Below are 24,970 nucleotides of genomic sequence, written 5' to 3'. Positions count from 1 at the left end.
TTTCATATAAGGGTAAATGTTTTCAGTGGAAACCTTAAGAAGCAGATGTTAAGACTTACTAGACTGAGAAACATCTTAGACTAATTATTTAAGAGAGATTTTAAGCAATTCTTTTCACTGCAGACCACACCAAGATGAAGCATAGCTTGAGTTTAGCAAATGTCTAGCAATGCATTACAACTACATAACTCTGAAGAAACTGATCTTTTTCCTCCTACCTGATTCCAGAAGCATCTTTGCAAACATAGGATTCAAAGGAAACTCTGCTATTCTCATTCCAAGGGGCTCTGTTAATCGGCAGTGCATATCCAAACCTGCAGCATATTAAGAAATGTAGGCAAAACAGCACAGCAAGGCTTCTTTTAGACTTAAACTGTACTAAAGAGCAGAATTACAAGCTAAAATATAGCAAATGCACCTTAGAGTTGCTGAATGTATATTACACTAAGCTTAATGGCAATCCATGATACCCATTTGCTCTCCCATGGGTCACTGGATTTATTTTTCAAAAATACCTGAACATGCAAGTTTTTTATTTTTGGCCAAGTTTCACTCTTACTGTCAATAATTTTAAAAAACCTGCACTCCAAGTCAATGCCATGGCCAGAGAGGATATTAGCTGTTAGACCTCTGATCCTCTTCTTAAATATTTAGTAACATCTTTGTTAATGGGGATGTAAAGCAGATGAGAACGAAAATGGGAATAAACATGGAATAGGCATTATTGCAGGAACAGGAAGCACTGCTGATGGTAGGGTGTCATTTTTCTAAGCACATCTACTTAGGTCATGGAGAAAAAGAATGTATTATTATCTAAACAAGAGATGTACAGTTGATGAAGCTTTTCTACAGTTTAGTCTAGTGTATCATCCACTCAACTGCCAGTCACGTTCCAGATGTAGCCTTTTCACTGGAGATGGCAAGGGAGGGAGGCCTGATAGCTTGATCTGTGATGGCCAGAGGAGCCCTGAGCAATCCTGCACATTTACCATTTTAGAGGTTTGGCTCCCTGCAGTCAAACCCCTGCAACAAGGGTGACCCATGCAAAGCACAGGTCACAGTCTAACTCTGAGCTTTATGCTGAGATTTCAGGGAAAGACATAAATGGAAAATCCTTTCCTATGCAAGAGGACATAGAATTAAAAAATACAATACACAGGGAACAATAATGAGGAAAAAAAGCTTGCTAAGAAAGGCAGCAAAGAGTAAAAATTGAAAGAGAAAACTTCAAGAGACTAAGTTGTATGAGGTATGACAAAGGTAAAGCACAAGAGAAAGGCTACACAAGCAGGGGTGAGTGAGAGCCCAATAGCAGGACTTTGGGGCACTGCAGGTTGCATAACCAACCACAGCAAAGTGAACTGAGGGGAAACAACCACAGCTCTCACATTATATAAACACATTATTTGTCAGACTGTGTGGTGGTAACAAAGCCACAGCTGCACTGCAGCTCTGTTTCACAGAGAAAAGCAAAACCACAAATCAGGTCAAGGAATGAGATCTCCTAGAACTCATGTCAGCACATGCAAACCCACAGATCCCTCCAGCCAGTGTTTATTTTACTATTTGATATGCTACATGACAATGTAGTAATTCACTCACACACCCCTACACTGTCCAACAAAACCTACCAGGCTTTTCACATAATGTCACAGAGTTTTCCTCAGAAACAGGTACCAAAGGCAGCTTTTGTGCAATGGTGAACTAACATATTTAAACACAAAGTCACAGCACCTGCAAAAATTAAGGTATGATAGCTTTCATTTGACTAATGTCATATGAGAAGTTTAACTTCTACCACAACTAATAGGTTAGATAGGTTTTCATCTACAGAAAGACAACTGCATTCCTAAGCAGGAAAAAGGAAAAAATTCCATATATTTATGCACCACCTTCTACAGGTGCATCAAGCCAAAATCCTTTGGCTTCTACTGCATCCTACAAACGCCAATACAATTTTGCATGATCTATATATGGGTTGTGCACAGATCTATTTGTAGTAATAAGCTAGAATATAGCCTGCAATGGATACTAGTTTGGAATAGGTGAAAGTTTCCTTCAAATAATCCTGGAAGCCATCACTGAATCCACATATATACAGGAAATTAAAGATCTTAGAAAAAGGTATTACAAAGATTTTAATTAAATGTGCTCAGGAGAGATTATTCAAGTACCATGGCACTACAAGGTTTCAAGTAACAACCACTAGTGTGTGACAGGCTGAGGGATTAAAACTATCCTTTTTAAATTTAGGTAGTGTTTGTTTCTGATATGTGACAACTCTCAAACAAATCTTCAACAAAGACCTGAAATAACCCTAAAAATAAAGCCACTTTTTGCCTGCTTATTTACCTCTTAAATTATGCTTAAAACCAATGAACTCCAACTGATAATTCAGACTCTCAAAAGGGCATCAAAGGAGAAGGCTGAGGAGATATACTTCTGATGTAATCAGTTTGCACCACTGTAAAAATAACTCCTCTACAAACAGTGATGTGTTTATTCAACACAGCTATCTCAGCCTTAGGAGCATCTGCCCTGCACGAGTTGGCACCACACTGGCACAACAGGAGCCTGATCCCAAACTGCCTTTTTGAATGTGACTGCAATGCCAATGACGAAATTCATGGTCCTACTTGCATAAGAGAAATTTAATCCTCACTGCAGCTGCAAATGCTTGGGCAGCTCCACCTCTGCACCTTATATAAAATCTTTGTAATAAACCACCTAAAACTTAACTTCACCTTAAATTTCAGCAAAAACTGAAGAGTGTATCACACACATGCACACATATTTCTTTCCATCTGAAACACCAAGATCAGCACTTCTCTGTTCTGCTACAAAGCTGCGCAGCCAAGAGAATAAGATCTCTTTGAAGCTACATGAGCAGAACGCTTCTGCCAAAACATCACCCAGTTAATCAGCGAGTTTATTGAACTTTCCTCTCCATTTCCCTAAGGTGGTTTTGGCTGTGAATTCATCCTTGCAACACATTCCTGAGCCACTGTGAAGGTCCTTGTTCCAAGCTTGCAGAGGTTGCCAAGAACCAAGTGTCTTAAGTGAAACCCTCCTTTGCGAGATGGAACTGAACCAGCACAGGGCAAAATCCTGGCCAAGCAGAGTTACAGCTCCATGAGAATAAAAAGAGAGCAGACTGCCACAAGTTACAGCACAGCATCTGTGAGTGGTCTACAAACAGCCACAAACCTCTGGAAGCTTCCAAAACTTACACAATCTCCTTTATGCTGCCTCATGTTTACATTATGGAGCAAACATTGTCAACTCTGAATTAGCTACAAACAAGGAGCTGAAGTCAAATAGAGTTTTGACTACTTGGCCTCATATCAAGTTTCTGTTTTGTTTAGTTTGTTGCATTCAAAAAGATTACACAGCTGTCAAAAAAACTCAACAATATAACAGTTCTTCCTATAAACAAAATTAGGCAGCAGGCATCTCACTGGCCACACAAAAAGGAGTTGAAAACTGTGTATAAAAACATATTACTACAGTGTGATCTGAGTGTTAAAAGTAGCCAACAGCAGCATAATGAATAAAGCCAGAATGAACACACTTAGAATCAAAGACTATCTCAAGTTAGAGAGGACCCACCCATAAGGCTCAAGTCCAAGTCCCTGCTCCTCACAGAGCCACCTACAACTAAACCATATGCCAACAATGTTGTTCAGACTCCAATGAACTGGAGAACAAGCTCTGATTAGTAACACAGAGAACAGAATTTAAAAAAAGATACTCTTTTAAGTAGCTGAACAGTAGAAAAGTACTTTAAATTATGCTCTCAAGATCTGTCAGACTAATCTTTTCATTACAAGTTTGTGCGTATCTGTTGACTTGTCCATAACTGGCAAGTTCAATACTAAAACTAGAGCAGAGTCTCTGCAAGTGGCATGCATTTAAAAGCATGAAAAGCCAGCAAGCTGTTCACTGAAACACACACACTGCCTTGAGAAACAGAGTTCCAGTTCATCCAGGAGAAAATGTGCTGGTTTTAGGGATGATCAGGGGTTTTTGTTAGTGGTTGTATCCTGTAATCACAGCTAATAGAATCAGAACAGTTTGACTTGTTGTGGGTTTGAACATTGCCTCAGCTGCAGGACCAACAGCACAAACAGGAAGAGCATTACACTACAGCAGGTGCAGCCTTTCAGCCACAGCCCATCCTGCATCCAGAGCAGAGTATAGACTGGAACTCATTTAAAAATTATAATTAAATTAACTCTTAATAACTTCTGTCAGTAAAACCTTCAAAATCATAGCAAGGAGGTAGTTTGAAAACTATCACACTCTCTGTGGGGTTTTATGCACAGCCCCCAGGGACTGAGCTCTCCCAAATTCGGGCATCACATTTGACTCACAGTGCTTAGGCAAAGTTCCAGCACACACACTGCAAAATCAGATAATGACTGCAACGTGTTAACAGGAAAATTTACAATAGACACACCATGCTTTTCAGAGTCCCACTAAGGAATAAAGTCCCAACTCTATCAGCCTTGATAAATTCTGGGTTATTACAGTCAAACCTTTGCTTACAACTTTTTCTGTTTATATCTGCAAGCATTACATGTTTCCACTACTGGCACAGTAACATGAAATAAAAGACTACCACACCAAGTCTTAGGTATGTGACAACTTATCTAACTGGGTGCAGGTAAAGTTAGTGTCTAACTCCTCTACTGGTCTAATTAGTGTCCAAACTCCATTTTTATCTTCATACCACTCTGTAAGGACTGAAGGAACACAGAGGATATGCCAGGAGAAAAACACCCTCATCAGCTCAGAGCCCTGCTCCTAGCAAGGACAAATAGCTGGTTTCCTCCCATGAAATTGCAAGGAAATACAGATAATATAACTACAAAATACTCATTTACCCAATCTAAATAGTTAAATTCTAGTTTAAACTCCATTGCTGTTTGCTTGCTTACCCATCTGAAATAACCAAAAGAGTAAATTCAGAAGAGACTGAGGTACACTCTAAAAACCCACCAACAAAAAAATTCCACCAGTCACAGCTGTGTTTCTCCTTCTTCCTTCTGAAAGCACAGCTCTGAAATGCAAATTTTATTAATGTTCATCCAATCACCAAATACAAATTACAAGTTTTTTTTCACAACTCCTGCAATATAGCTACAAATAAAGTAAAGCATTAAAATCTCACCTCCTAAAGCATACAGCAACTCTAAAGCTTGCACCATCGATTGTGCAGGGGGTGGCTGTGAAGAGAAAATGTGCATTCATTGAAGTTATCAGCATAGAACATGAGTTTAGCATAGAACATGAGTTCATAGATCTTCCTCTTTTGCAAAATCCTTACCTACCTACTCTCTGCTGCAAAATGAACAAAGAGCTCTCACACTCTTCCTTCTTCATAAATTCAGTGCAAAGGGACTGCTGTTACAATTCTACAGAACCTCACAGTTTGTCTTTTTAACTTTCCTGACTTCTCAACAATTTAAACATCAAACTCTGGAATACAAAGGGTTGTTTCTAAGTGGTCACACACATTATTTGCACTCTTGGTTCCCAGGAACACCCTTTGCTGCCTGACAGGGGACAACGAGCTACACTTTCCAAACCAGCAGGGCAATGGTGAAAGGCTCTGCGGGCTACCCCCAGGTCATCCCCTGATCTCTCCTCAGCCCAAGGAAAGGTGACAGCCTCCAGAGCCTGGGACTCACCGACAGGAAGGGAAACCTGAGCACGTTGTCAATCCCCAAAGCCTTGAGCTGCAGGATGACAGGGGCCAGGTTACTGCGCTGCATCTCCGGCACCGTGGACTTGGGCAGCTTCTCAAAGTCCTCCTCTGTGGGGGGAGAAAAACACAACTGGGGACTGAGCTTCAACTCCCATTCTGTGCAATCATCACGACAGAATCACACCCATTTCAAGTTTAAATTATCACATATGGATTCTTGACAGGTGTTAGAAGATGATCTCTATCCCAAAGATGATCTTTCTCCAGTTACTCTATTACGTTATTTAAATAGAAATTCAATGGTTTTGGCTACAATTTTGATTTTGTAGTTCACCCACCCACGTTTCAATTCGAAATGTTATAAATTCTTCACAGAAATCTGGAAATGTTTTGTTTCTCTTCTGTTTCATGTTTTTGTCAGAAAATAAAAGGCAGAGTGCAATACTACAAAAAAAGAATTTTTTTAAAAGAGACATGGAAAAGTTTCAAAGCCGCATGCTTTCAGTACAAGAACACTATTTTTGTTACTACTCAAACAAACAGTCTAAAATATATATTTTAAATAAAGATTAAGGATGGAAAAGCAATTTATTTAACAATGCCTTTTTAAAATCACATTCACTATAAAGTCCAAGTCTGGAAAAATACTCCATGTAAGGATAAAACCTTCCACTAACCAACTGCTCTGCAGTAAAAACAAAGGCACATTCTACATTATTTTCACCCAAACTATTTTCATTTCTACATAACCCTTTTCTATCTCAAACCTTCCCTAGGACAAAGACAGTGCTGTTTCTCTGCTGTTGTTCACTCTGTGCACTGTCTTCTTTTCTTTTTTATTTTTTTCCTCCTTTAAAACATTTCTTAAAGCACTCCCTAGACCAGCTCTTGAGCACACAAAAATATCTTCAGTGTAGTCACAGTTTCTCCAGTAAAACACTCACAAAGCTATGTAAGCTTGGGATATTGTGTAGCACATATTGTCTCCTGATTTTTACTGGATACATAAAAATTCCGAGCATAAACCATGGCTTGGTTTAATGTGGCAACTGCTGGCAAGCACATACACATTTTAAAGGAAAATGCTTCATCTCCAGCATCTCAGAGCACCAGTAAAACTAGAAGGGACCTGAAGCCCATCAGCAATGGGAGTGTTCAGCTGCAAAGCCTTTTCTCATTAAGCTGCTGAGAACAGACTCTTTGATTGCAGCTCTCTGGATAGTGTAAGGTAGCCAAGAGATTTATTTATAACAGTAATTTTTGTGCACTGCCAGGGTCATTGATTCAAGGGAAGAATTTGGGGTTGGCAGCTATTCCTAGGAAAAAAAGAGACATGAAGTTTTCTCTGAGTTACCTAAAGCCCTTCCAGAGCCCTTTTGTTAAATGCAAGGTCTATAAAGACATCAGAGAAGAGAGCTTATAATACTGGTAAGTATTACAAGCTGAAACTGTTCAGAAACCAAAATCCTTAAAGAGCAAACTTCTTAATAAGCTCACCACTTTTAAGAGCTGCATTAACATTTCATGTTTGCAACTGCTGACTCTGCCCCATTTGTGCTTCTGATTCACAAAAAAGATTAAGTTTCTAGCACCTAGCACATAAGAACAAGGTATTTCTAAATAAGCCAGAGGAACAACTGTGGGAATCAGGAAAATAGAAACTTCCACAGATACTAAAGAGTTTGATTTATAACCTTAGAAGAAGCTTAAATTGATGTAAAAATACAATACTCAGACATTAAACAGAAAAATCATAAACTTACGTTTCTATAGTTGTAAGTAAGAATATACCTTAAATACCTGAGACTGTTGATAAGATACAGGGTTTATAATGTCGGGGTGAGGTTATATAGATTATATAGGTTATAAATATGTAGTGTAGAGCTTATATAGAATAAGCTAAGAGTTTAGAAGTTATAATAGAAACATGTGTATATGTACAACAGCAGCCTATTAGACAAAAGTATCCACAGTGCAGTAAAGTAAAAGTGATAAGTTAAAAAAACAAAATAAACCTTATAACATCTGTCCATTAAACTAGAAAGTTATATATTACCTTGTAACTTGTGACTACTCTTGAACTACAACCAGCTACTTACGCTCATAAATCTCAAAAACTTATATTTATCGAAATAGTAAATTGTTCTTAACCCAAAAGCAATCCCACTCCTTCATTGCTGACAGCAACAACGATGAACAACAAAGGGAAATATTGTTCCTTTGATGAACGAACAAACACAGCCTTTTGTCCTTAGGCTCAGGCTAATGAAGAGCGCAGCGCTCAGCAGCGAGGTCCCAGGGCTGCTGACCTGTGTAGAGCCGGTAGCACTTCCCGGAGCGGTTGCGGCCGGCACGCCCTGCCCGCTGCTTGGCCGAGGCTTTGGACACGGGCACCACCACCAGGCACTCGATGGCCGTCTTGGGGTTGTAGGCACGCAGCTTCACAAAGCCACAGTCGATGACAAAGGCGATGCCGTGCACTGTGATGGAGGTCTCAGCAATGTTGGTGGCAACGATCACCTGCGGGCACAGGCACAGAGAGGATCCTGTGAGCTCCCCGGGCTCAGTGAGCCCATCAGCCAAATAGCAGCCAGGGAGACATCTCAGCCTTGACAGGCCCAGGACACGCTCAGCAGCACAAAACGATACAGTACAAGCAGCAGAAGGAGCTGTCAGCTTGAAATAAGCCCAGTTTGCACAGCAGTTCTCACAGCTTCACAATCACTTTCTTATTCAAATTTATTCTCTCTTCATAAAAGAAGAGCTTGGCAGTGTTTGCAGAGAAAATCTTTGGCAGTGTTTGCAGAGAAAAAGATTAACTGACTGTAAATCAAGTGTTCTCATGTAGCAAACTAAGAATGTTTTCTTTATGCTTTGCAGTTACACTGAACTCTTCTTTATACTAGAATGAGGTGGGGGATAGGAGGGGAACAGAGCTGATTAAGAGTTCCACATTCAGCATTCCTGCAGGGATTCACTTATATATGTATGCCCTAAAAAAAATAATTGTTCCCAGACAACAGTGGGAAATCTAATGTTTATTTCACCTGAAATTAAAAAGGAAATTTTGAAAGTTAACAGACTAATGTCATATCCTCGAGAGAAGTATTTATATTAAATGTTCTTCAATGGCAGATGAACAATTTTACTTGTCAAATCCAGCAGGTACAAGAATTACAAGTGACCTTGCTGTAGTTTTGTCAGCTTATTTCAGCCCCAACACAGGCTCTGCATAAGCAGAAAAAACTAATCACATCCAATTATATACTTCTATGACATTAAATGTCCAAACAAGACTTGCAGAAGTCAAAACAAAGCTTTTTTCCCACTAAAATCAAGTAAGCTTGAACTTGTTCCTTAGATGAAAATATAGCACATACCCACTCTGTCACTAATTTTTCTACTACTGGTGGAAAACAGCCATGGACATTTCGATCACAAAAGGAAAGAAAAAGGTAAAAGCAATGGAGTTCAGAGTGTAAGAAGCTGCAACTGAATGAAGACAAATACAAAGTTGTGTGGAGACACTTAAAAATTGCAGAGTTGATGAGGCAGAGAGGAAAGTTGGAACTGACATGTCTAGGAGTGATCAAAGATGAAAAAGGAAGCCAGGGAACATGTTCTTGGTTCCCAGTTTGAAAGCTGACAGCATTGATGGGAGATGCAGAAAGCCTCCCTCAAAGCAGCGTTTGCAATAGTCCCGTGATGTGAACCTGATAAATGAAACCTGTGTGCTGCAGACACCCTTCTGGGTGGGGGAAATTGAGACAGACACAAGAGCTCACCTTCCTGACAGTGTGAGGGACTCTCTCAAACACTTTGAGCTGCTCAGGAGAAGGCAGCCCAGCGTACATGGGCAGAACACGGAGGTGCTTTTTCATGCCGGTGCGGGCGAGGGCTCGAGCCTGTTCTATGAGCATGGAAACAACAGTCTCCACTTCCTCCTGCAGCCAGAGCAGCACAGGGCACACAATGAGAGGCTGCACTTTAACAGCACGTTCCTGTCACCTAGATACAGAAACTGCACCAAATAATACCATTGTAATTGTCCAAACTTCAGGATTTTGACTAGCTCATCCCATGCTGTAATACTCTTAAGATAAATTGCTACTAGTAATAAATAAAGCTTTATATACTTGTTTACATTCACTGTTATCTGAGTCAATGTCATACCACAAACACATGAGCAAAATCATGGGGAAGGACTGAACCAAGCTTAGGAGGAAGCAGGTTAATTTTTCTGTCTATCTCAACTGGTGAGAGCAAAATGGGAGGCCAAAATATTTTGGCAGACCAGAATGCTGTGGGCCTCGATCAGGAATGAAACAGGAACAGCACTGATACCTCTTGCTCAACTTCATATTTAATCTCAGCTGTGGCATCTCACTCTTAAAGACAGAAAACAAAATGTTCAAACACTGCTTCATGAAATACCAAATTCATTATTCCAAAGTTAAATCAATAAAGAGGATGAGGAATTGCTTTTGAAAATATGCAAGATGTTAGTGAAGTTCTTCAAGGTAGCTCCTCACTGGAGGAATGAGTTGTTTCCCATTTGCTCTTCCCAGCTGCAAAGCGAGCTGACAAGCATAAATAGAGCAGAAGAGACCAGTACATTTTGATCTCATGGCAATTTGTTTTTCTGTCAAACATTTCAGATGTTAAGCCTAACAAATGGAAATTCCATTTGCCTTAATTATTAATGATGACTCACTGTCAATTTAATAACTGGGTATGTGTGACTTGCACCAGCAAACCACACAGAATTCCACTCACTAACAAGGCTGAGAAAATACAGCATTAAATGACAAAAACTATCATCCATCACTAGCTTTGATAAATTCAGGCCATATATTGTCTTCATATCTTTGGGACTGGCCTAGTTTTGCTCCCATCAATAGAGAAATGTTTGTCATCTTTACTGAGAATAAAGCAAGCAAAACTAAGGAAAGCCTCAGGAGACTGATGCAGCTTTGCAAAGTTCATAATACAGCACTGTAAAGCAAAAAAAGAAAAAAAATTGCTTATGTCTATACCTGGCCAGTTAAAAATGCCAGTATATCACCATCATTCTCCATCTGGTGAATTTTCATTGTCGTTTCCACAGTTGATTTTATATAGTCAGGAACAGGGCTATGGGGAGAGAAAACAGCAGAGACATGAGCAGAAGAATAGGTACAGACTCCTCCCCTCCAGCAGGGACAAACAGAGCAGCTTTGGGACACCAGAGCTCTAACCTAGAGAAAATGATAGCACAGTTGCACAGTCTCACTACTGCCAAGACCAGACAGGAACACACCTCTGTAGGTAAAAGATGTCCACTGGAAACGTCCTCCCCTCGACAGTGAGGATCACACTGGTGTCTTTGCTGGGGTCACCGGTATCATTTTGATTAAAGAAATCCCTGAATTTCTACATTAAAATAAAAACAAACACTTTCAGTTTGACATTTCAAGGAACGGAGAGAAAAACCTAAAGACACAAAGAAGTTAAATTGCTACTACTTGGATGTTTACTTCATCAATTTGACAGTGCCAATTAAAAAATATGAAAGTTTGATTTTGTTGCCTTCTGTCTGGGGTTCAGGCATTTAGCACAAATAGTGTTGCAATGTCTCATTACTTTGAGCAGTAAAAACAGGAAAGGGAAATAAAATTAATTATATCAGCTGCTACAGTTGGCAAAAGAAGATAAAGAAACTTTTAACTGTAAGTTAAATCTATCAAATTAGCAAAGTCAAAGCTAAGAAGAACTTGGAAATAATTGTGCAAAAAGGTTTGTGTAGGGCCTGCATATTCTCATCCATTTTTGGGTGAGTGAGTAAATTTTACAGCCCTTACTGAACACCAAGATCTCACTTTGTAAAAGCAGAGTTAGGCATGATTTATGAAAGTTTTTGATTTATGCATTGTGAGACACCTTCATAAATTTAGATCTATTGTCATGAAGTATTTTCAATAAATAACAGCAAAAGATGGAACTTAAGAACCCATATAATTCATCTCAACTTTTATGAGCATTGTAGAGATAACCATCAACTCTCTGCATTAAACAAAAACCTTTATATAGTACACCAATCATTTTGCTCATATTAACTCATTTTAGATTAACTGTCACCTATTTGAAATACGGTTTCTGGCAGTTAAAATTTTGCACTGTAGTGCACAGAATATACAGCAGTGTAAACATTACCAAAGCACAGCACACTTCCTACATTCATGGCTTATGGTACTTGTCACTAAAGGAAATCTCTGTGTGCTCACACCTTCAGTGCCACATGTAAGCTCTCACCACCACATCTTATTAAGGACAGAGCAGTTAGGAAAAGTGGAGAAGAGGAATGAACATGACAGAGGAGATGGAATAGCTGCCATATGAGGAGACTGAAAAGGCTGTGCTTGAGGAGCACAAGGTTGAGAAGACACAGCTGAGGTTTACAGAATCAAAGGTGACAAAGTAAATGTAAAACTGGTTTTGGTGTGTTTTTTTAAAACAAATACCCAGTACAAGAACCGGGAGATCCTTGATGAAACTAACAGATTTGAAAGAATTAGTCCAAGTACTTCATTATACAGCAGGTGGCAAACTCCTGAAAATTATTCATGGTGTCCTGGAGACTTGCAGATACAAAGACAAATGAACAAACAGCAGGTCCATAAATACATAGTAGAGGGAAACAGCAGGAAGGTGCTGACTAATATCTGTACTACAACTACTGCAGGTGCTGAGGCAGCTCAGACTGAGCAGACCCACAGCAGGTGCATGGGCTCACATGCTCTCCCTAAACAGCATCTCCTGTTGCTGCTGCTACAAGCACAACACAGGGCTGGGTGAAACACAGCTCAGCTCTAAGAGTTCCTCTTCTCTTCCTACTTAGAATTAAACTCATGGTGCTTTTACTAAGTTTACATAAGTGTCCACAGGCCACGAGTCAATCAGGGAATCTAGTAAGATCTCACTGAAATTAAATCTATTAATTTATCACTTATTTTTACTTGTCTATAGTTGCCTCAGATTATTTCTATCAGCAAAACTGAGCTAAATGCCCCTTAATAAATTAAGCCAAGAGAACATATTTTTATAAAGAATACATATAAGGAGAAAGATATATTAATACATAAAAAGCAGATTAATATTTAAACTCACATCTAAAAGAGTTTCCTAATAGAACATGGAAACAAAAAAAGAGCAACTGAACTACAGCAGATTTTTTCCTGCAACCACTCAGGCAGTACAGAGGATAAGCTGTACATGAACAGCAGCAGAGCTGTCACCTAATGTCACCTCATTTCAACCCAAATCTCTGAGCTGTACCTCTGCATCCAAGGTGGCTGAAGCCACAATCAGGCGAAGATCCCCACGCTTCTTCTGAACCTGGGAGAGAGACCAACAACACCCAGAGTTAAAACTGTTTTCTGAAATACAAGACTAGAACCAAGATTTAGAGAATCCAGATTAGCAGAAACCTCTCTGTAAAACTATTTTAAACTACAAGACAGGTGACAAATGAAGCAGCCTTATCACCCCACAGGTCTAAGAACCCAATGACTGTTTGGAGTTTTATGTAATTATTTTAAGGGCATTCAGTCAGTTATTTTAATTTATTCTTGATTTCTGATGAGACTCAGATCTTCAGTAGGCTGAAAGTCAGCAACAAGACCCTATCAGATCACTTCACATGATCAGCAGCAGCAGAATCAACAGTGTATTTTTGGAACTAGCAGCTAAGGAGACATTTCAGCATCAGGGGAAAGAAACAGAGGATCCTCAATGTCAGATGACCAAAGTAAATAGCTGGGTATGTACAATGGGCTGCAGGATAAATGAGGAAGCAGCAATCACACTCCCTAAATGAGGAAGCAGCAATCATACTCCCTCAATTACCAGCCATCAGGATCAGAGGTTGAATGAAAAGGATGGAAATTAAAACAGTAACAGAGAGCTGTATTAAAATTACCAACCTAAAATTACAGAGTTACAGTGAATTAAAAAAGAATTACCTTTTTTAGTAAGCCAATGGCAATGTCTGTATAAAGAGTCCTTTCGTGAGCTTCATCCAACATGAGGACACTGTGAAAAAACAGAAAGGTAAGGTTTCAGAAATTACTTGACTGACACTAGAATCAGTGTCTCACTGTCTTCTAGAAACACCATTATTTGAAATCTGCTGCTGGACTATTACTGTTCACAGCCACTTACAGAATTGGGGAAGTGGCACATACACACTGTTTCCTATTCAGGCTAGGAGTAGAAGAAAACACGTCTATGCTCATTGTACTGCACAGGTTTTCTGGATATCAGAAAAGCCTGTTCATTGTTGATTTTTTTTTTTATTAGTATAAGGAAGAAAAAATAATTTAAAATTAGGAAATAAAACAATTCAGACTCCATAAGGCCCCCTTAGCTTTGTCTCAAAACTACAGCATCAAATCTTGTTGGTTTTGGTGTTGCAATGATCAACTAACAACAATATGTTGTTGATAAAAACAATGTTGTTTTTACAACAGAAAGAAGTCAGAGTTCTACAATAATTTTCACTTTTTCGCTATTTAATTTATAATAGCCACTAATAATTTATAAAAACTGCTATCACAATAGCTTGAAAAAAATAGATTTTTACCAAATTGCACTTCAGAAAGCATTCATTCTACATTTTCTTACCTGTATCTTGTTAATAAAGGATCAGCCATCATTTCCCTCACCAGCATACCATCAGTTAGAAACTAGAAGTGAATGAAAAAAAAAAGGCAAAAAAATCTTTATCATTGTGATTTTATAGATGTTTTATAGGCTTTTGCCTGAATGTTTCCTGGCCTTTAATTTTCCAGTGATCTACCAAATTAGACTGTGATTGCAACTATGGTCTTGAACTAAGTAAGAACTGATGGTAAAAAACTCCAAATTTCCAACTCTAAATGAATAATCATGCTTAAAAAAATTAAATTCAGCTCTATGTAGTGAACAAATAACTATTTCTTTCAGTGTAAAAGGAACACCAGCCTCTGGAAAAAAATCACAAAGCAAATTGTCTCATTCATCATCACTGCTATTCCAGCACAACTAAAGCAAATCCTCTTCTGCAGAACACAAGCAACACTAACATTGCTCACAGCACTGAAAAACATCTGCAAAGTTGCTATTTAATCCACCAAATTATCTCTCAGTTTACTCATCTTGGGGTTTATCTGTGCTTTTAATCAAAATCTATTGTTAGGGGAGGTCACTTTTAGTCTGTGATTCACTGCAGCCTTTCCCTATGACTTTGATTGACACACAGCTCACACCAGTGCTGTACCAACAGCTGGCCATACCCTGAAATCGTTCTTTAGATTTAAAATGCTGCTTGTCAGACTATCAGAATAGAACAGGTACTCATTTTATTAAGGTTTGGATTGCTACAGCCATTTCAAGCACAATTTTGGGGCACCCACGTGGGAAACTGAAATGTTACCTATTCTCTTGAGTGGGCATCACAAGGCTCTCATTAATTTTGCAGAAGTATTTGAAGAGTTTTAACTAATCCCTTCAGAGTAACCACACACTGTTCGTGTTTCACCTTAATTCTTGTAGCCTGTGGGTCTGTGCAGTCGTCAAACCGGATACAATATCCAACCTCATGTCCCAGCACTGCACCTCTTTCATCAGCAACTCGGCCTGCAACCTGAGAAAAGAGATCCTCGTAAGGAGCAAACAGCTCAGCACACTCCAGCCTTGTGTCATTACAAACTACAAAGACATCTAAAGAGACAATTAAACTCCACAATACATTAATTAGTCCCTGTAGAATTCCAACCACAAGTTAGTGCCAGTCATTTGAGTGACACTCTAGCCTATACCTACAGGCAGTGAATTCATTATTTCAGTTGGAATCTTATCACCCCACCACTCTGAGCCCAAGAATTCAGGATAATTGTCAATCTGGGTAATGCAAGCAAGAGTTCAGGAATTTCTAAACTATGTTTTATATCTTTGCAACTACCTATCTTTGTTTCTAACAACCCCCATGCTCTAGATGGGAGAGCAGATAAGTCACCTATTAAAATAAAATATCATTTTCAGTTCAGGACAAAGCAATAAATCATCAGTTATATTTCTCATCTCCAGTAACAGCCACAGTCCAGGCAGTCTGCAACAACAGTCTCAAAGAAAAAACCTCCCGTGTCCATGTACTAAGCCTGAATGGAATAATCTTTCTATTTTAGGCTTAAAAATGACGCATTAAGACATGAAAGGGAAAAGTGAGTTTGCTGTGAGAAATCATTGCAGCACTCACAACATATTCTGTAGAACTTGTGCTCTGTCAGCTGGATGCCCTATGAAGGAGAAAAGGGAGGACACTGCAGGCAGACTGCCCAAAGCACAAGATGCAGAGCACTGCTAGAGACTGTCCCCTTAACCAGGCTGGATCTGGTCAAGGAATGCTGGATTCTACAGTATTTACCAAGGTAGATGCTGGTGTGTTGCAGATACCATTTACTATATTATGGAGAACAGGCAAACTGAGGGTTATAAAATGGCACCACAGCTCTCTGTATAAAAAGAATGCTGCAGCAGAAACTTCACTCCAATCAGTGCCTGGCAGCAGTTGTGAAGACAAAGGAGCAGTAGATGCTTTCTGTGCATGCTGCTACCAGAGAGGAGAAGTCATTGCCTTCAGCATCTCCTTTTCTCCCTCACAGCACACCCAGATAATGTTATGCTCTCCAAGACAAAATATGTATATGCAAAAATTTCTCACACTAAAACTGTTTCTTCCTCTGCCTGACATTTTTACAAAGGGAAACCAAAAAAACCCACACCCCATATAAACAACAAAAAACAAACACAGAAAAAATATTAAAAACTTAGCTATGAATTGCTAGAAAGAGCAATTGTTTCTTCCAGTGGCTGCATAACTATACGCAGATTTACATCACTGTTTCACCTTGTGAAAGAAGTTGAGGGTCACACAAGCACAGTTCTAGTCCTGAGTCAATCACAGCTCAGCCCTAAGTTCCGCACACAGTTCTGCTGACATCAGTCAATTTTACTTCAAAGCTTCTACATCTGCAATTCTGGAATGCTGGAATTTTTGGCCAGACCTACTAATCGGCTTGAATTCCGTGTGTAACACCAGCAGCTCTTAGAGAAAGACAAACAGAAACACCTATTCATTCAGGAGCTCATGCAGATTCCTGCTATTCAGCAAAACCTGCTGCTAAACTGGAGGTTCTAATGCCAACAGACTGGGAAGATGGGGACACTCACTGAAACAGCAGCGACCCGACGAGGCTGCGTCACCCCAACAACTCTTCCTTCAGCTGTCCAGCCAGCTTCTGCCAGGTACTGCAAACAACAGTGGGGATAAGAGAGACACTGGTCATGCTGTGCTTACACCAAGGTGTTAGCTCCTCACACTTTGTGTTTTTACCTGGTTCTGCTCAATATTCCCTGTAAAATCCCCTGAGGGACTACCTGGTTTTACCAACCTAAACAGACACTTACTTGTGGAATCTGCGTTGATTTCCCACATCCTGTTTCCCCAACAATCACCAGCGTCTGGTAGTTCTCCACTAGGTAAAGTATGTGATTTCTTAGCTGAAAGAGAAAATGACATATAAACATAAAAAGCAGATTGTACAAAAATAAGAAAACAATTGAAAATACAATATTTACATATCTGGCAGACACAGTAACTTCTTGTTACATGGAGTTCACTGCCAAAAGCTAAACAGTCCTTTAAAATCTATAAATGACATGTACAGCACATAGTAAATAACATCCATCAACAAAGCCCTTAGAACTGCCAGTTACAGTTGCCAAACAGGACAATAAATTCCAATAAATAAAGAGCAGAGCCATAAAATTATTATTTATGTTGCAAAGTGATTTTATACTGCTCTTTCAAACAAACAAAAAAAAAACCACAAGAACCAGGCATCATACAACACTTAATATATGAAAAAGAACTCCTATACCTTAAAAACAGGTAGCTTTTGCCTTTGCTGTTCAATGGAGAGGGAAGCATAAGGGTTGTAGATGACAGTCACAGCGCTGCTCTCAGCAGGGCTCTGCCTCTCCTCGGAGACACTGACACCAGGACCTTCTGAGCCTGCACAACAGGAGTGAATTTTAACTGGAACAACACACTTCTGCCTGGTGTATCACAATACAGCCAAAGTATGTTTCACACAGATAGGAATCATGGGTGGCAGCATATTAAAAAAAAAACAAACAAGTTTTCTGTGAAAGCAATCGAAATATTACCTAACAATAAACAAGGGTTTGGTTCAGCTCTGAACTTACCTCAGGAACTGAAACTTGATTTATTCCTGCTGCAAATTATCACAAAACTACTGACAACTGAAACTGTGGAATCACACAAGTGAACTAGAGACAAACTCATCTCAGTAACAGAATGGGTCATCTCCAGCTGCAGATTCAACCAGGAAAGTCTGAGAGCAAAGAGGATTCCCCTGTTTTGTAGGATTGCCTTGCTTGCACTTCTCCCCTGTTTAAAGGTTAGTCCTTTTCAGAACTGCCAAACAGTTCTAGCACAAATCAACAATGACCGTCCTGGTTTCCAAGGTGCTTCTCCACTGAGCTGCTCTCCCTGGTGTTAACCAAGGTTATTCCCACCCATGGCCAGGATTTTGCTCCTCCCTCGGAACTCCTTGGGATTGCCCTGCACACTTCCTATCCCCTCGAGACCCCCGCAAAGGGCAGCACACCCAGCCCACAAACCACCCGCCCTATCCCCTCCCCTGCCACCCCATAGCGGGCAGCACCGCACTGGAGCCACGAACACCCCCTGGGCTTTGGCACTGAGGGGACAGCCATTTCCCCACTGCCCTCATTGAATCATCGACGTTGGAAAAGACCCTCAAGCTCATCCAGCCCAACCATCACCCTGCACCAGCACTGTAATCCCTAAACCACATCACCCAGCACCAGATTCTGACGCCTCTTAAAAACCCTCAGGGATGGTGACTCCACCACCTCCCCGCGCAAATTATTCCAATGCCGGACCGCCCGAACAGTGAAATAAAAAAAAAAAAAAAAAAATAGCTAACGGGAATCTCCCGTGTCTCATTTTAAGGCTATTTGCCCCGGTTCGCTGACGGCAGGCACGGCAGAAGGGACCGGCTCGCACCTCAGCACAGCCTGCTGTCAGGGAGTTGTGGGGAGCGATGAGGTCACCCCTACGCCTCCTCTTCTGGAGACTAAGCAAACCCAGCTGCCCCCGCCGCTCCTCATAAGACACGTTCGCGAATCCTTTCAGAGCCTTGCTGCCCTTCACTGTAAATGCGCCAGCGACCCCAAAGAGCCGAGCGGGGCAGCGCCGCCGGCTTTCACCGCGCCCCTCACCACAACCAGGCAGCTCGGAGCTCTGTCCCCCACACCCCTCACCACGGCCAGCAGGGCTCCATTCCCCGCACGCCTCACCGCGGCCAGCCCGCGGCGGGGCTCCGTGCCCCGCACGCCCACATCCCGCACCCCCCACATCCCTCACCCGGCTTCCAAAACTTCACCGGCCCCACGGGCGCCGCCATCTTGGGGTGAGAGGGCGGCCGGAAGCGGCGCGCGGCGCCCACGTGACGCGGCCCGCGTTGCCATGGAGACCGCGCCCCGTCCCGGCCCCCCTCGCCGCCAGGCGTTACCCGCCAGAAGCTCGGCCGCCCTTCTTCCCTCTGCCCTTCTTCCCCCACAAGGCAAAGATTTGCAGCCAAGAGACACCGGGGGAACTGCTGCACTTGGTAACAGCTAGCGTCCGGCAAACTACGGCTGCCAGCGCTACAGTGGCTGCCCGATCAGGGAGGGAGGTGCGCTCCCTTGGGATCAGGTGAGGCCATGGCACACAGCAGCTGCGGCTGCCCCTGGATCCCTGGCAGTGCCCAAGGCCAGGCTGGACGGGGCTCGGAGCAGCCTGGGATGGTGGAAGGTGTCCCTGCCCATGGCAGGGGTTAGGATGAGATCTGCTTTAAGCTCTTTTCCAACCCTACCCATTCTATGGTTACCTGGGGGAGCTGGGTCGAAAGATCAATGCTCGAAAGTCCCTGTTCATTAATTAATTAGAGCTGATTCCTTCTCCAGTGGAGGACGCCTCCACACTACCCACACCACAGCTGCTGCACTTTACACCAGGCAGCCGAAGGACAAGAAAGAAAATTATGACACTAATGGTGAAGAGACGCAGCTGTGCCCCACCACAGGCTGCTTACAGCCTGTTTAAACCACAAAATCATCCATGAAAGCCCATGGAAGTTAGTATTGAATCAAACTTAATGTAGGCTTTGAGTTAATTAAGTAGAAGCTAAAGGAAATACAAAAAATAGCCCAAACTGTTTCTAGTAAGTTTATTAATACTGTAATATATTCATGCTTATGGGAAAGTAAAAATCGAATCACATCCTATATTCTTATAACTTCCCACACTAACAGTGCAGTTATGGTGATTAAACAAACTGCACCTCACAACACTCTACCTCCGTGGTCACTTGTTAGCTGAGTAACCACATGTAAAAGAGGTTATTAAGTTATAATTATGATGTTCTTAAAGTTCTAAGTATATGTTTCAATGTACTTTCGATATTGAGTTCACACTATCAAAAAATAAACGCAACTAACAGTGTTTTTTATCATGAATATATTAGTAATTGTTGAGAAAAAAACCCACATGGAAAGAGCTGCCCATTAAAATAATGAGATGAATAACAAAGTGGAGAAGTTATGCTTGAGAAAATATATACAGATAATTATTATGAAAATAAGACTGCACAAAGAGTATTTTGCATAGAGTCCAACACTGTATGGGGTTTGCCTTTGTGGAAAATATAGCTAAGAATAAAAATATATATTTCAAACTTCTTTATATCTGGATAGAAGTTAACAGTACAAAGCTATAAACTATTGAGTATTTACAGATTAGGAGAGCCAGAATTATTACATTTCCATGATTGTCAGTGCAGAAGAAAGAGGGCCCAGATTAGTTGCATACTAATCAGTACATTTTTGCAGTGTCCATTTTTGCAATCTTACATTTCTGTAAGATCCATCTGTCCAGTTTAATGTCACCTTGCTGCTGTTTAGCTGAAACCCATGTGAAATTCCCCTGCCGAGTTTTAACCTTCCTCTCTGAAGCCCAGAACCCACAAGACACTCACACAAGCACATATTTGAGTATTTTGCAGTAGAAGAGCCACAAGAACAATTGAAAAATGGTAAACCTTTGTTTTGACTAATGAATGTCTGCATTGGCAGGCTGCTGGAACTTCAGTACCTCAATGTGCAGCTGTTTGGGAGGATAGCTTATTCATTTGAGGGTGACTTTTTTCCCCTCCAGAAATGAATGGATTAAAAATAATAATTTAAAAAATTGAGCTTCCAAAGAGACCTTAAAAATGGTTCTGTTGCTCACTTCTGTGTCATTGCATTTCTGGTGGAATTAGGACTTTTGTGAAGAGGAAGAAGCTTCACAGATTTCAGATCTACTCAGCTTTTCCCACAAGACCAGACAGCAGCAGTGGCCACAAAGATAACAAGTCTGTCTGGTAATGCCAAGGAATTGGTCTCATTTGGCTCTCCTACAAACATAGTGGGTCCTTTAGAATATTATCACTTGCACACATTTATTGCATGATGTCCAACAATCCAAACAGTCTAATATAAAGGCCATTTGAAATTCAGTCACTGCTAAAGCCTTGCTTGCTTGTTCTGCCTGCCAGCTTAGCTTTGTATGAAGAAAATGTAACATTGGAGGAGTAGTAGTGTGTGTGGTACTGACTCCTGGTTTCTAGCTTAGGGTTACTCCTGGTTTGTGTCATGAATCACTTGGTGGAGAGTTTGTACAAGACCAAGACTGATTTCAGAGCCTGCTTTCATCTTGGAACAGACTTTCAAGCAATATGAATTTCAATACCTAGATTTCTTAAAAAAAATAAAGGGTTGAGCTACTGAGCTGTGACACTGCCAACCCATCAGCTTAAAATATGCATGAACAGGTTGAGAAATGAAAATTTAACAGGATAGTAGAAGTCAATAATGGCTTTATGGTATTCTTCAAACAAAGCCACAATTCCAGTTTCACTTTCTGTCAGTCTGAGGTTTCTTTCCCAGCTGCCCTCACAAACACACTGCAAGACAGTGCTGGACACGGATGGACAGACGTGGTTCCTGAGGTTCTGCTGCTTGCTCTGCATGGACATGCAGTTCATCTCTCTATGATCCAGTGTGGCCTCATAACCAGGGAGCCATTCCTCTTAGTCAGCGGGGGAGAGGTGTGCATCGTGTTATTTGGGGTGTACACGGCCTCCCTGGAGGCGTGCAGCCAGCTCCTCTTCCTCTTCAGATCTCCTACAAACGCTCTCAGATACAAAAATTCCATTCTCAGGAAGTGTTCCCTGGTCATGTCTCTGGAAGCCACTGTTATCCTAAACAGCTGGTCCCACACCCTGTTCTTCTTGCAGCTAGAAAACTCTTTGAGGTTGATAGGCTTTGACCGTGAATGAAGAATCCGAAATTCCACGTCAAAGTGCGCAACTGCGGGGCCTGACAGGATCAAAATGTTACTGCTGTTCAGCTTCCCATCTGTCCATGTAAAACTAGCAAAGGAAGAGTGAGAAAATGATGAGTTAATTAAAAATAATCAGTAAAGAAAGTATTCACTGAAAATTCTCCATCACATTTAGTTATGTTGTTCTTACAAGCCAACTGAAAAGCAGTGAACTCTTTTTAAGGATAAATGTTGGTCATAAAATCTGAAAAGGAAAGCAATTCTTCAGTATTGCTGGTTTTCCTTTCCATGGAGAGAAATCATGTAAAGCAAGAGAAAGAAATTGGCACTTGCCTGTAGGAGCCTGTTGTCACTCTAATGCCATCAATTAACATGAACTTTTCACGGGCTTTTCCAATGATTTTGGTGCCTGACCTGGTGCAGTATGTGCTCCCCGTGATAATCCGAACCCTCATCAACTGTTAAAGACACGGCAAGAGTCAGGTGGACTGCAAAGTTCAGTGATTGCATTTAAAGGAGTAACACAGCAATAACCATCCCTGATGGGCTGCACACTGGCACAAGAGTCACCCACTAGGAACCAAGTGAGAATTTTGTCTTGTTTTTGTAGGCAAAGAGGTGACATTAAGGGGCAAACCCATAAACTGACTATGCAGAATGGGACTGTGAAAATTCCTGTCACCTAATCATCAGGATCCAAATTCCACAGACTCCTGAGAACCTGCTTCTCCCTCAGCCTTCAAAGTCTCGGCGAGCCCAAGCAACTCTGGTCATGCTTTAGGAACTGGACATTCCTCTTGCATTTCCTTGAACATTCAATTAGTATTTGTGCTCAGAAAGCAGCTGTAACATCCAATTACAAAGGTTTCAGATTTTCTATAAATTGCTGTCTTATGTAAGAATAGTTAAATCTTCCAAGATAGAACTGGAGCTACATAAAACCCATTTTAAGTTGTGGCAGCAGGTGTAATAATTTCTTCTTTTCACAGCTTAAAGACTACAGCCATAAGAGAGCCATAATAATTTCTTCTTTTTACAGCTTAAAGATTATAGGCATACCCTTATAAATATGACAAGGCTCACCTTTTCCTGCTCAAGGTCAACTCCCAGATCCTTGCACATTTTTAGAAAGTGGGAAAATGAAGACTGATCTAGAAGGATATACACTTTAACTTGCCGTTGGCTACAGGCTTCCAAGAGGTCTGTGAAGATATCAGTGTCTGTGAAGGAATCCATAACCAGGGCAATCATCTGAAACGAGTTTCAGAAGAAACCATTAGGCTGTTTCCACAGCACAAAGGACATAGCACATGAGAAATTTGAGTTTCAAATTAAATACTCCCTCCTTTTTTTCAGGTGGTTATGGAACGTACAGTCTTCTGTGATAAAGAGTATTCTTCCTCACCCTGAGATAGAAGTAGACCCCTGTTTTTGCCCTATGTTAGGCAAATTTGATCTCTTCCTAAGCTGAAGAGGTTTTTTTCTTGAGAACAGATTTCTTTTCCTCAAAAGCATTGCCAGAAGAAAAAGGTGACCTTACTTCCAATACTACAGTTTTCCAGTCTTTCAACTTATCAAATATAAAAATAAACAGTAAGAAAACCCAAAACTACCAGTGTCTGACTGCTCTTTATATCTCAGCTCTCTGTTTAAGATAAAAGTCAGGTTGGTCTTCACCTTTGTATTCAGATTCTCATACTTCAAGTCAAGATCTGAATAAAACATCCCTTGAGAGCCAGCTCCTACCCCCGCAGATCTTCCCCATGGACTGAACCCCAGGATTTGCCGTGGATCCTCCGCAGGATGGGGAAGCAACGGCAGTTTCAGAGACCTGGGAATGGGCGCTCCGGATTTATCGCTCACGGGTGCCAACTCCGAGGGAACTCAGCGGCACCCAGAGAGCCCGGACTCGGTTTTCAGCAGTATGGGGGGGAAAAAAGCTGGCAAATGATGAACCTGATTAAAAAATAACTACAAAAGATGATGGGAGAGACATAAAGCAATAGGAAACAGCAGAATAATTAAAAACGAAAGGTTATGAAAGAGTAAGCGAAGCGGGGCAGGACGAGGCGGCCCCGGGAAGCCGCGCAGCGGGAGCGGGGCGCTCCCCGGGCACTCACCTGTCGGGCGGAGCGGATCTGGCGCCGCACCGCCTCCTTGCAGCCGTAGATGCTGTCCCCGCAGCCGGGCTGGAAATGCGCCTCCACCCGCGTCAGCCCGCGGAAGGCGCCGCTGGCGAAGCCCGGCCAGCCCAGCTCCAGCGCCGGCGGCTCCAGGTCCGAGCGCTCGGGGAAGTAGGTGAGCGACGAGGCGTCCAGCGAGGCGCCGGCCGACGGCTCTGCCGCCGGCTCCGGGCCCGCGGCGGGCGGCAGCGCGGCCCGAGCGATGTCCTGCACCTCGGGCTCCGACAGGAAGGGCGGCAGCTGCTCCCGCCGCAGGAAAGCCCGCAGCGCCTCGGGGCCGCCCGCCACCAGCTCCTCCAGCGCCAGCCGCTGCGCCTCGCTGTACGGCCCGGCCGGCGGCGGCCAGCGCCCCGAGCCCTCCTCCAGACACTGCGACGCGTTGGCCATGGCCGGAGCGCCCCGGCGCTGCCCCGGCTCTTTATAGCGCTCCGCCGGCTCCTCCGCGCCGCCCGCCCACGGGACAGTCACGGGTGGCACAGCCCGCAGCCTTCCCCACGCCCAGGGAAGCGCCCGCAGAAGCGCCAGCCTCGAAGGAGGAAGGCTCAGCCCAGCCCTGGGCCTGCTGCCCAGTCCGGATCAAAAGGC

The 24,970-nt window shown here is 42.0% G+C and overlaps 2 protein-coding genes across 4 annotated transcripts in view; both read right to left on the bottom strand.

The window, feature by feature from the left end:
• Nucleotides 1-19,278, bottom strand: part of DHX35 (DEAH-box helicase 35) — a 28,647-nt gene extending 9,369 nt beyond the window's left edge. For all 3 annotated transcript variants that reach the window (XM_053993108.1, XM_053993109.1, XM_053993110.1), the window contains exons 1-15: nt 19,203-19,278; nt 17,668-17,801; nt 17,195-17,287; nt 16,958-17,035; nt 15,267-15,371; nt 14,372-14,433; nt 13,711-13,780; nt 13,025-13,084; nt 11,010-11,122; nt 10,747-10,843; nt 9,496-9,654; nt 8,020-8,230; nt 5,694-5,818; nt 5,174-5,228; nt 219-314 (exon numbers count right to left, since the gene is read on the bottom strand). In XM_053993108.1, coding sequence (XP_053849083.1) covers nt 219-314; nt 5,174-5,228; nt 5,694-5,818; nt 8,020-8,230; nt 9,496-9,654; nt 10,747-10,843; nt 11,010-11,122; nt 13,025-13,084; nt 13,711-13,780; nt 14,372-14,433; nt 15,267-15,371; nt 16,958-17,035; nt 17,195-17,287; nt 17,668-17,801; nt 19,203-19,242 — 1,498 coding nt within the window. In that variant the 5' untranslated portion in view covers nt 19,243-19,278. The remainder of the gene's footprint in view (nt 1-218; nt 315-5,173; nt 5,229-5,693; nt 5,819-8,019; nt 8,231-9,495; nt 9,655-10,746; nt 10,844-11,009; nt 11,123-13,024; nt 13,085-13,710; nt 13,781-14,371; nt 14,434-15,266; nt 15,372-16,957; nt 17,036-17,194; nt 17,288-17,667; nt 17,802-19,202) is intronic.
• Nucleotides 19,279-19,786: 508 nt separating this feature from the next.
• LOC128815949 (protein FAM83D-B-like) lies at nt 19,787-24,827 on the bottom strand. The gene is made up of 4 exons (XM_053993114.1): nt 24,323-24,827; nt 23,286-23,453; nt 22,536-22,660; nt 19,787-22,290 (listed from the first exon to the last, which is right to left on the bottom strand). The coding sequence occupies exons 1-4, from the start codon at nt 24,770-24,772 to the stop codon at nt 21,900-21,902; spliced, it is 1,134 nt and encodes a 377-aa protein (XP_053849089.1). The 5' UTR covers nt 24,773-24,827; the 3' UTR covers nt 19,787-21,899.
• Between the last annotated feature and the right edge of the window lie 143 nt (nt 24,828-24,970).

This window comes from Vidua macroura, chromosome 17, assembly GCF_024509145.1.
Source record: "Vidua macroura isolate BioBank_ID:100142 chromosome 17, ASM2450914v1, whole genome shotgun sequence".
Taxonomy (NCBI): Eukaryota; Metazoa; Chordata; class Aves; order Passeriformes; family Viduidae; genus Vidua; species Vidua macroura.
Note: the sequence above shows the minus strand (reverse complement) of the source record. Positions and strands in the feature narration are given on the sequence as shown.